This window comes from Dermacentor variabilis, chromosome 1 (genome assembly GCF_050947875.1).
Source record: "Dermacentor variabilis isolate Ectoservices chromosome 1, ASM5094787v1, whole genome shotgun sequence".
NCBI classification, from domain to species: Eukaryota; Metazoa; Arthropoda; class Arachnida; order Ixodida; family Ixodidae; genus Dermacentor; species Dermacentor variabilis.
In genome coordinates this window covers 140,470,215-140,481,743 of record NC_134568.1, presented here as the reverse complement: position 1 = coordinate 140,481,743, position 11,529 = coordinate 140,470,215, and the positions used below count along the sequence as shown (strand labels likewise).

General features: G+C 47.6%; 1 protein-coding gene across 1 annotated transcript in view; it reads left to right on the top strand.

Annotated features, from left to right (window-relative positions):
* The first annotated feature begins 2,142 nt into the window (after positions 1–2,142).
* The window catches only part of LOC142585502 (uncharacterized), a 46,843-nt gene continuing 37,456 nt past the window's right edge, over positions 2,143–11,529 (top strand). The window contains exon 1 of the mRNA XM_075696297.1: positions 2,143–2,285. Within this exon, the coding sequence (XP_075552412.1) occupies positions 2,244–2,285 (42 nt within the window). The 5' untranslated portion in view covers positions 2,143–2,243. The remainder of the gene's footprint in view (positions 2,286–11,529) is intronic.

Below are 11,529 nucleotides of genomic sequence, written 5' to 3'. Positions count from 1 at the left end.
TTCGTGTGAGGTTCCAAGTAGTCACGCGGTCCCTATGCGATAACCCTGTATATATCCAATCGTCACACGCGCGCACGTGCAGTCCGTCGCCTCCCCATACACGTACGTTTCTTCTCTGCGAAGCATGCATTCTCACAGCACGTCTGCGCATCTCTGCACATGCAGGCAACAGGCGTGACTGCGGCGCCGAAAAAGCGAATCTATATGTGCTATGCGTGCTAGAAGAGGCGGCTCTCCTCCTGCCTGCCGCCTTTCTTTGCATTATTACTGCTGGCGGTGCTAGGAAAACATGGAAAAGGTAAAATCTGCTAGTCGCGCCGCTCTAGCTCGACGCTGACAGCTGAGAATCGCGGCTGGCAGAGCTATAGCGGCATCCGGCCGAATCTGCTAGACGCTTGCCCCACGGAGGAGGAGGGCGCCGCCGTCTTCCGCGCCGCGCCTATTAGGGCCACCGGAGGGCCCGATGTACGAGGTCCGAGAGGAACGCGCCGCGCTCTTCGCGTGAGGGGACGACGCGAGCGCCGGTCATGCCGGCGTCCCGGCTGTCATTAAGCGGCGCGTCTGCCCCCTCCCGGATCTGTTTCAAGAGGGCCGCCGCCGTGCAGACGTTTCCCTCGGCCTCCGAGAAGAAAGAACGAAAAATAAAGAGAAAAAGCACGGAACGGACGAAACGATAAGAACGAGAGAAGAGCGATGAAACTATATTTGCGCAAACCTAACCTGCAACTGGCCGCGAGCTTGCGAACTAGGTCACTTCTTTTCTCTCCCGGCGCCACTTATATAATGGCCTACTCCATGTCTCTTCCGTTTCGCTTCGTTTTCTTGCACGAACTTCAGCGCAGCGATCAACTTGTGTACGAAGGAGCGCTCACTCCCCCCCCCCCCCCCTCTTCCCCCGAAACACGCGCTGTGCGGAAGGAAGGAATGAAGGCATTAAAAAAAGAAAAAAAAAAACTAATGAGACACAATACAAGAAAACAAGACAGCAGCCTGACATACACGCAAACCCCGGGGGCAGCGTCACACACACACACACACACACACGGGGGGGGGGGGGGGGGTTGCAGAGGGTGGGTGAGCCAAAAAGAAAAGCAGGGTTGGCTGCAAAGGTGGTGGGTGCGTGGGGGGCTGACAGCATAGTACTCGCGTCTCTCGCGCACTGAAGCGCATCGTTCACGAGAGAAAAACGCGTACCAATAACACCGTTTGCTTTGTCTCGTATCACGTGCACTACTGCTCCTCTGCAGTCCGGCCTCCTGTCTTACTGACGTGAACAGAGTCCACGCGAGCTTTCTTCGTCCCCGTGGTAAGACAATACAACGGGAACGAAAAAAAGCGCAACGAGCTCACGTACCACGTAACGCGCTCACGCCATATCGTTCGAACGCGAGCCAGGTGAGTGCGCTTGTAGGTAAAACGTTGTAGCTAATAGAAACAAAGCTGTTTCTCTAAAGCTTGCGGCCCCACGTGATGATGGCATGGTTATGCGCAAAGCGCATGCGTACATCTATAGTGTAGATGTGGCTATAAAAAAGCGCACCCACTTCATGACTACTCTCGCGTGGGCCAACATTGATTTGATGCCCATTTCGTGTTCTACAAATCAATGCTAAGGTTGATGCTGAGACGGCTTGTTTCTTTCCCTCTCCTGCTACTGAAAAAGAAAACGAATTAAGCCGTGTTGCCTAATTTTATCCAGCAATAGTTGCGAAGGTTTTGTGGCGGTAACAGTCAATGTCCTTGGCTCAACGAGGAACGCTGCATAACAGGCACCACCTACACTTACGTAATCGTCTTGATCGCCAAGTCGGCAGCGTAATTTAATAGCGGCCGGACATGGCCGGAATTGAACAGCAGCGCATTGACAGTCTCATCACACGTCACCTTGGCATGTTTTCCCTTCGTGAACGCACACCTTCCGATTCTTTTACAATTGTTTCACATAAATAAAGAAAAGGAAAAGGCGGCTTTCGAAACGCCGATGCAGACCATCAGAATAGTAACACGCTGACATTAAAATTACCTGCAAACTCTGGCAACGCGGTTGGTGACAGTTTCTTGCCAAGAACAAGTATCCGAACTTTTGCGTTCCTGCGGTTTTCCTTCAGCTCACTGCTTTCCTTTCCGGATTTTGCAGCCACAGCAGCAGAAGGGAGGAGGAGAGCCTCCGATCAACAGCGACGTTTGGACCAGCTGCGAACCTGTCCGCGTCGTGGTTGGCAAACACCACCGTTCAGACCGTCATGATCTTTCTCCGGTTGGGGTGCCTGCTGCTCCTCATTGGCGTAAGTATTTGCGCGGGCGAGCGCACGTTCCAGCATAATATGCGCAATAGCCCACGGCCATGCATGGGCAGGAGTCAGTGGAGGCAACCACAGCTCCTCTTGGGAGCCTGTAGTTGTTGATTCGCGTTTTTTTTTTCTTTCTGTCAGCTGCAAAGTATACTGCTGTCACCATGGTATCCGCATAGCCTGTCACTGGGCCACGCGTATGGTGGGTCTCCTATAATAACCGTTATAGCTCCGAAGCACGGGGGCGGGAGCTGAGCAGCACGCCTCAATCAGCTTCGGAGCAGTGAAAGTTTCACAGGCACGTCACGAGGCGGGTGGAAGCTCTGGACTGGCACGCCGCGACTTGGAATTTTTTTCGACAAATACTTAAAAAAAAAACAGTGCGTATAGTTGAAAAACACGCCAACACAGCCATTTTGTGAATCGCATGCCATATACCGTTCATAGCCACCGCGATACTTGCGGTTGCCGTTCTATGGTGTCGGAGGAGGAGGAGGAGGAGGAGGAATAAACTTTACTCATAGAAATCAGCTGACGGCGAAATCATGCGACGTGGGCGGCGTCCTTAGTCCAGGATGCCGTGGGCCTGAGCCGAGAGCTTGGCCCAGCTCACCAGGCGATGCTGGCCTTCAGGGCTCGGGCTCGTCAGGTGGGCCTCCCACTGCTCGACGGTTGCCTGGTTGGTTGGTATGGTGGTGTGATATAGTTTCACAGCGTATTGACTGTTTATTCGATTTAGCTGCGCGTACCTTTTGTTCTGATGAATTTGCAGACGCAACGCCTTGCCGCAACGCCTTGCCGCAACGACTTGCCGCGCGACGCCAGCGCAACCGGCAGAATTATTAGCATCTTCGCATTCTTGTGAGGACAGATAAAGCAACTCATTTGGAAACATCTTAGTACACAATCGCGTTTATCGATACGAGGTCCGTTAGAAAAGTATCCGACCTTATTATATATATTTTTTGCGAACACCTGATGGATATGAAACAATTGAGCGCGCTTGGATCAGCCGACTTTGAACCTTCGTGCGCATGTGCGAATTTTTTTCCCGCCTGCCGATAGCGTCATTCGCTGGGACGCAGCGTTTGAGTGAGGTAGTGCGCAGTGCTCTCGTCGGTTTTTTATTGCAAGGAAAATGGCCGGGCGACTGGAGCAGCGCTACTGCATCAAATTTTGCCACAAACTGGGCGACAGCCAAGTGGAAACCATTCGGAAGATTCAGACGGCTTTTGGTGACGATGCTATGAGCAGCACACAGATTAAGGAGTGGTACAACCGGTTCAAAGACGGCCGCACATCGGTGGAGAGCGAGCCGCGCTCCGGTCGGCCATCAACATGCCGAAATGACCAGGTCATTGTCGAAGTGAACGCTGTGGTGAGGCGGGACCGGCGTGTGGCTATCCGAGAAATTGCGGAAGAGATGGGCATCGGCACTTTTTCTGCACATTCCATTATGACCGAAGATTTGGCCATGAAGAGAGTTGCGTCGAAGTTCGTGCCGAAGCTGCCTCAATAATCGTTCTCGAAGAAACAATCTGCTTATCAAAGGTTTAGCTGAAGTTGAGAAGGAGGACTATGAGGCTAGCGAGAAATTAGAGATTTCTGTTCCACTCACCTAAACATAACCTTGCACACTGAAGACATTGAACGCGCGCATCGAATCGGGCAGCCTCGACCTGATTTTACGCGTCCGTTATTTATAAAGTTCCTAAATTTCAAGACGAAAGACACACTTCTTCGCAATGCGCATAAACTCAAAGATGTTGAACCTAAGATCTTGCTTGAGGAAGATTTTTCCACCAAAATACAGTTTGCAAGGAAAATGCTGCGTGACTTAACTAAACAATATAAAGGGAAGGACGACCACTACACGATACGATATAACAAACTGAAGCTTGAATGGCACATCTACTGCTATGACGCGATTTCCGCCCGTGTAGTTCAGGCAGACACACCGGAACCACGCACCTCAGATTGTCAAACTGTACCAATTGAGCCTGTTAGAAGAAGGGTACATAACTTATCTATTCTTCTGGATAACTTTCGCAGCATTATAAGTAAGGTTGATCCATTACTTTCAATAGTTCACACGTGCTCTGCTGATATACTAGGCACAGAAACTTGGCTCCGGGGCGACATACGCAATAGCGAGTTACTGCTTCCTGATTACTTCTCAGTATTTCGTAAAGATAGAACTTTGTCTAGAAGAGGTGGTGTCTTGATAGCAATAAGGGCCATTTATCAACCTTCTCTTGCAGTTATTGATACCCCTCTTGAGCTTGCTGTTTGTAAAAACGCGATTTGAAGGCCGCACGTGCATTATCGGCGTGTGTTATCGGCCTCTTGACAGCAAACCCGATTTTGTTTATCACATGACCAGTGTGTTTAAATTTGTTTATAACAAATTTTCTCAGTGTGTTTTGTTACTTGGCGGCGACTAACTGCCCCGCTATTAACTGGACAACGCCATCATCGCCATTAACACCCGCCCGGCTCGAGGTATTTTACTTCCTTAAAACATTAAACTTGTTTCACTTAACACAGTTGGTAAAGGAACCGACACGAGGCGAACGCACCCTCGATTTAGTCCTAACGAACAATGCAACTAATGCTGCAGTTCACGTTCTTGACGAAATTAGTGACCATGTAGTACATTGTTCGCACCCACTCCCACTTCCTAATAAGCCAACAAAGCTAAATCGCATACTTAATTACAAAAAGGCAGATTGTGGAAAAATGAATAGCATGCTAACCGAGATTGCAAGCTCCTTTTCAAACGAATTTATTAATCGTGCAACTAATGACAATTGGATTGTGTTCCGTTACTTCCTTAAGAAAATCGGAAATACGTGCATCCCTGAGATTTCATTCACATCAAGAACAAATGTTCCCTGGTTTACAAAGAAAGTCAAACATTGCCTGAATAAAAACAAAAGAGCGTATAAAAAGGCCTCGCGAACCAAAACTGATTATGCGTGGAAAAAATATAAAGAATTATCTCGTGAATCAGAAAAAACAATTCAAGAAGCTAAGGGTCATTATTTCAATTATACCCTGCCCACTTTGTTAAAATCCAATCCAAAAAAGTTTTGGCGTGTAATTAACCCTAAAGATACGGACACATGTAATAACCCCAAAGGACGCAGATGGCTGCATTGTGCCCAATGAAGCATGTGGTGACCTCTTGGACAATACTTTCAGTCAAGCTTTTACCGACGAACCACCACTCGACCAGTTTTGTACCGTCTCTCTTACTACGATAACTCACCCAAGGGAGCCCATCACCGTTACTGCAGCAGGTGTATCACGGATTATTGACAGGCTCCCACTTAGTTCCAGTCCTGGACCGGACGGCATCAGCTCAAAACTACTAAAACCAAGTTCCCACGTATCATCGTTCTTACTGTGTTTAATTTTCCAAAAATCACTGGATACCGGCCGTGTTCCAGATGATTGGAAGTCTTGCCATATCATACCCGTATTTAAATCTGGTGAGCCCTCATGTCCAAGCTATTACCGCCCGATTTCACTGACGTCAGTTTATTGTAAACTCCTTGAGCGCATAATTTACTGCCACATTATGGGTCATCTTAATGCAAATAATCTGTTATTCAAAAATCAGCATGGCTTCAGATACAAACGGTCTTGCCAAACGCAGTTGTTCGAACTAACCACTGACCTAAATGACTCTTTGCCCAATTTGCTTTTTACTGACGCAATATTTATTGTCTTCTCGATAGCCTTCGATCGTGTTCCCTATAAACGGCTAATCATGAAAATAAGCAGCCTTAAGTTAGATGAAAAAAACTACCCAGAGGATTAACGAGTTCTTATCTGGTCGCTCTCAATCAGTAACTATTAATAAGCCGCGTCAGGTCAGAGGTGCCTCAAGGGTCAGTGTTAGGCCCATTATTATTCCTTATATAAATTAATGACATAGCTATCAATATAAATCCAACAGTACGGCTGTTTGCCGATGATTGTGTAATTTATGGACAGATAACCACTCCTGATAATGTTGCCATATTACAAAAAGATTTAACCACATTAGCTGAGTGGTGTCGCGTATGAAACATGGAAATTAATGCAGATAAAAGTAAGGTCATGACATTTCCTTCGAAGTTAAGCTTTCCGTCCAACGTATACACTCTACGCAATTGCATACTCGAACGAACCTCTTCTTTTAAATCCCTGGGCGTTATTCTTACTTCTGATTTAAGCTGGGCCATGCATGTTGAGCATATTACTAACAAGGCACTCAAAAGACTTGGCTTTTTAAAGCGCCGTCTGTACCTTGCAAACAGTGACACAAGACTTCGTGCATACACTTCCCTTATCCGAGCAACCCTCGATTACGCCTCAATTATTTGGAATCTGCATATATATATATATATATATATATATATATATATATATATATATATATATATATATATATATATATATATATATATATCATAATTTCCGTTTAAGGCACGCATGTCCTTTGAATGCGAGGCGGCAATGAAGTCAAATTGGCGCCCATATAGTCGTACGTACTGCATACTGCCCTCAGAGACCGAAGTAACATTTAAAATAAGGTATCCTCATTTCACTGTTATAAGGAAGCGAACTACATGCGTTAAATCGACTCGTGCATTGTGTTTATCGCTTAAATTACTGCTTTCTACCTTTTCATTACGTACAATTGGAAGAGGTGCTCACCGGCTAGACAGAACTGGACTTTCTCGCTCTCGCTGTCCTTCCTTCTCTCTCGCCTACCCTTCCTCTTTCAATTTTTACATCCACTTCCCTGGCCCAGGATAGCTAACCAATTTTCCACTGATTTACCTTCCTGACATTTCTTACCTGTTCGTTCTCTCTCTCTCTCTGAACTGTTGTGTAACGCACCAATCAGGCTTACCGCAACTTTGCCTTTGTGACGATTCGGAAAAACTAGTGCTTCTCTAGATATTGGGCTGCTTCACACGTCAGCGTAAATACCACAAAAACGAAACAATAAAAGTTGTCCCTGGTCACTTCGCGCTGAATCTGAGTCAAAATTTGTGCAAGGCGGTTATGGAAGACCACCACGGTCCACTGGCCTCGCGGTTCGGATCACAGAGGCAGGTTGCCGTGTGTCGCCATCACTTTGACGCTAAACGGAAACACCTAATCGAGCTAAACGAATGGGCGACTCCTTCGGATCACTCTACACGCATTTGTTGGCCTGAAGTAGTTGACGTAGTGGAATAAACTATGCATGCGAAAATTTTTCTTTTTGCTTTTTATTTTTCACCTTCCGTCATACCATGCTGGCAAGGACGAATGTGTCGCGTTAAGGATCTCGTGATACTTTCGTGTACTTGGGTCTTTTCTGCCAAGAAAATGTCTACGAAAGTTTGCCCGGGTAAATATTTGTCGCGCTTTATTTTGGTAAAGCACCACACGCAATGCGGAAGACGTGAGTTCAGCTCCCGCCTGCGACAATTTATCTGTTCCTCCGCTTTCATTTCTCTTTACCTTATTATTTCTCAATTTCAATTAAGCGTAACAAGTAGTTTGCCTTATGCTTTCATTGGCTTAAGTGTGTTTCTTCATATGGGCGTGACTAACAAAAAACCTAGCCCCTCGGATTCGATTGCTCTTCTCGGAAAAAAAAAGAAACTTTTTTATCCCCCTTTTTTTTCTTTTTTTTTTCAGGAAACATTCAAGCTAATGTGAAATGCTACCTGTAGAGTCTAAGGACTCCAGAGGACTCCAAGGGGGAAAAGCCTTAGTAAGAACAGTGTCGAAAAAGTACACATATAGTAGTGCCGGTTATGGAAGAAGGTTCTGACCCCGTTTTGACCCCCCTTGCAACTGATGATGACGAAAATGATTTATTTAGTGCAAAAGAGCACGCGCTCCCCTATTGATGCTTACCATCTGGGGAGGAAGGGGAGAGCGCAGGTTAAAATTGCGAGGACTGGGACAGGGGTGCCGCAGGAGAGAGTTTAGCATTCCCTTTCTGTGTTGTGGCTCTCCTCTCGGCTTCGTCTATCGCTGAAAAAACTAGACCGGGACGAAGGGCTGCAGGTAGCCTGCGTATAACGTCTTGCGTCTAGCATCTTCGCTGGAGGTGCTACAGCGATTCAGAAACACAAAAAGTTCTTATTGATTCCTAACAAGGACCAAGCATTCTGTCACAAAGAAAAAAGAAAATAAAGAGCGAAGCTAATTGACAAAGCCTTTCAATTTTAATAAAATCATCGGCGCTGACCAACGGTGCTTCACCATCGACAATAGACGAGCCGGGTAGAAAAAGCAACACTAATATGGCGACGGTGCGTCTCAGTTGCCGATATTGTCTAAGCATCACATCCGATCAGGCTATTCCTCCTTCAATATGTCATATTTAGACATATTCTCGTATTCTTAAGCTATAGATATATAACGGACGGAGAATAGTTCACGGAGAATAAATACGGCTCAGAAATGGATCAGTGCCAGTGGATGGGGATAAAGTGAGGACGACCACTGATCATGACAACACCGATGAAGACATGAGCCGCCGTTGTAGCTCAAATGACATTGAAAAGATCATGGGTATGGCTAACACCAGCAGCATGTCTTCCGATTTTGTTTCCCTTCGTCAATATTATGAAGGTTGCCTTCAATTTATTCACTTTTTGTGTTGCTAATTGACGGCTGGCTCAAGAAGAAATCAACGAAAACAAACTGGGCGTGTTGGCAAATTGTTAAAGTAAAAGGAAAGTTAATCTCAGTCATGCTTTCCTCGGTTTCGGTGTATATTATTGGCTTTGTATGCAGGTTACTTGACTAGAATCCGAGACATTCGGTTCCAAAGATTCTTCTCGCTCATTTCATAGCATGCGAGAGACTACCTGACAGTAGAGCGCCTGGCACCAGCGGTTTAATGGATTATCCATATTACAGATTAGTTTGATGGTCCAGGCATTCCAAAGCTCCAAAGCCTTCGTCACTATACCTTATTCAACGTTCAGAAACGCGAAAATTCGACTCGCTACAAGATGTCTTTCGCGAGGAAAAAAAAGACGTCTTTCGCGAGGAAAAAAAAATGCAACAGCAGCCAGAACGCTCATCAAGCGCTAGACCTTGCGCTCGACGCCACCCAACCGACCACCCTTCGCTCCCGTCCAATTCTGAATGAAGGGGTATAACCGTACTCGGGCTGGGGTCAATAAAGGACACGAAATGCAATAAGCAACACGGGCCGGGCTCCGCTGGGTGCCTCGTAACGTTTGGCGGCATAAGGGGCAGTCGCGTGTAGCCGGCGGCCACGGCGCAGCATTGGGTCAAGGGCTCCTCCTCCAGACCAACTGGCGTACTGACGGGCGGCCCCCTCCGTGCCGAAGAAGCGGCTTGTCGAGCCCCGCGGCCAGCGCCTCTTGCCGCGGCGGCCCAGAAGCCTCGCGAGCTCCAAGCCAACTTGCTCCGGCCGCCGCGCGCAGCACGCTCGCGTCCGCTGAGGTGCGCCTCCCGCGCCTGAGCGAGCCGCGCTGTCGCAGCGCGTCTGCGACTCCCGCTAGAAGGGACACGAATTAAGCCAGCAACGGTTTCGTCTCAGCTACTTGGGTTCGATAATTACTGTAGCGTATACAGCCCAAATTTACAGACGAGACAAACAAGTGGCAATGCGCCACGCGGTTGACTAGCGACAGTTAGAGTAAAAAGAAATCGAGCAACATGTGGCAACGCTGATTCGGCATTCGACCATACTGTCGCGCATGCGTCAGCTGCTGTTACGGGCGCGCAGTGAGCTGGATCTTCCCACGGTGTAGTGAAAGATGCGCTTGGCCGCGATCTATTCGCGACTTTCACTGCTTTTTTTTTTTTTAATTATGGGGCTTTACGTGCCAAAACCACTTTCTGATTATGAGGCACGCCGTAGTGGGGGACTCCGGAAATTTCGACCACCTGGGGTTCTTTAACGTGCACCTAAATCTAAGTACACGGGTGTTTTCGCCCCCATCGAAATGCGGCCGCCGTGGCCGGCATTCGATTGGTCCGCATTCACTACATCTGTCGAAGAGTACTGTGGAGACATCACTTCACCATCTGATATAGAAGACATTATTGTATCATCAGTGCAGAAGACAACTAAGTTCATCAGTGCACCTACATCCAGAACGGCGATTGATATTGAATATGAACGGCTCCGAGCGATCCGTCGGAGAGCGGAAAGGAAGGTTAGGAGAACTCAATCGTCAGTAGACCTTGCTTTATGTCGACGAGCTCAACGAAAAATACGGCGTCACCTTCAAAAAATGGGAAAACAACGGTGGAGGACCTTCTGTTCGTCTCTAGATCCTCGAAAGCCACTTTCTAGGATCTGGCAGATAGTACGAAGCCTTCGTGCCCCTCCTCAGCAAAAACATCCTTTCCGTGCTCTAGCACTTCACCAATCTCTGACGGAAGTGCAGGTTGCCGAAGACTTCTGTAAGAGAGTCACCCGTACCGATGCTTCAGCATGTCCAACATTGGATCGACCCGTGCTACCTCCTAAAGATGATCGTCTTGACCTTCCTTTCACGATGCCGGAATTGGAAGCTGCACTTGCTGCGTCGAGACGTTCTTCTGCCCCTGGACCTGACGGTATTTCGTATACTGCTTTGTGCCACCTTGGGATGGAAGGTCGGAAAGTCCTGCTGTCATACTATAACGCCACGTGGTCATCCAGTACAGTCCCGAAGCAGTGGAAAACCAGCCGTTTGGTCGCCCTCCTAAAGCCAGGAAAATCGCCTTACGAAATGTCATCTTACCGGCCAGTAGCTTTAGCTAGCTGTGTCGGTAAGGTGATGGAACGGATGGTGCTCACTAGATTAGAATGGTTCATGGAAAAGAATGAGCTTTATCCTGAAATGATGACCGGATTTAGACGTGGCCGGTCTGCAATAGATGGGGTCATTGACCTCGTGTCCACGATCGAACACGAAAAGAAGCGACACCGCCTTGTAGGAGCAGTTTTCTTAGACATAAAAGGAGCCTATGACAATGTACTGCACGAAGCCATTCTTGATGCCCTCAGTAATTTAGGCATCGGCGGCCGTCTCTACATGTGGATTGATAATTACCTAAATGGTCGTACAGTCTTCATGTCCACGAATGATGGCGAAACGACAAGACACGCTGTGGTCCGTGGAGTGCCTCAAGGAGGAGTTCTCAGCCCGACTCTTTTCAATGTTGCCCTTATTGGCCTTGCGGAAATAATTCCTGATACAGTACACATCAG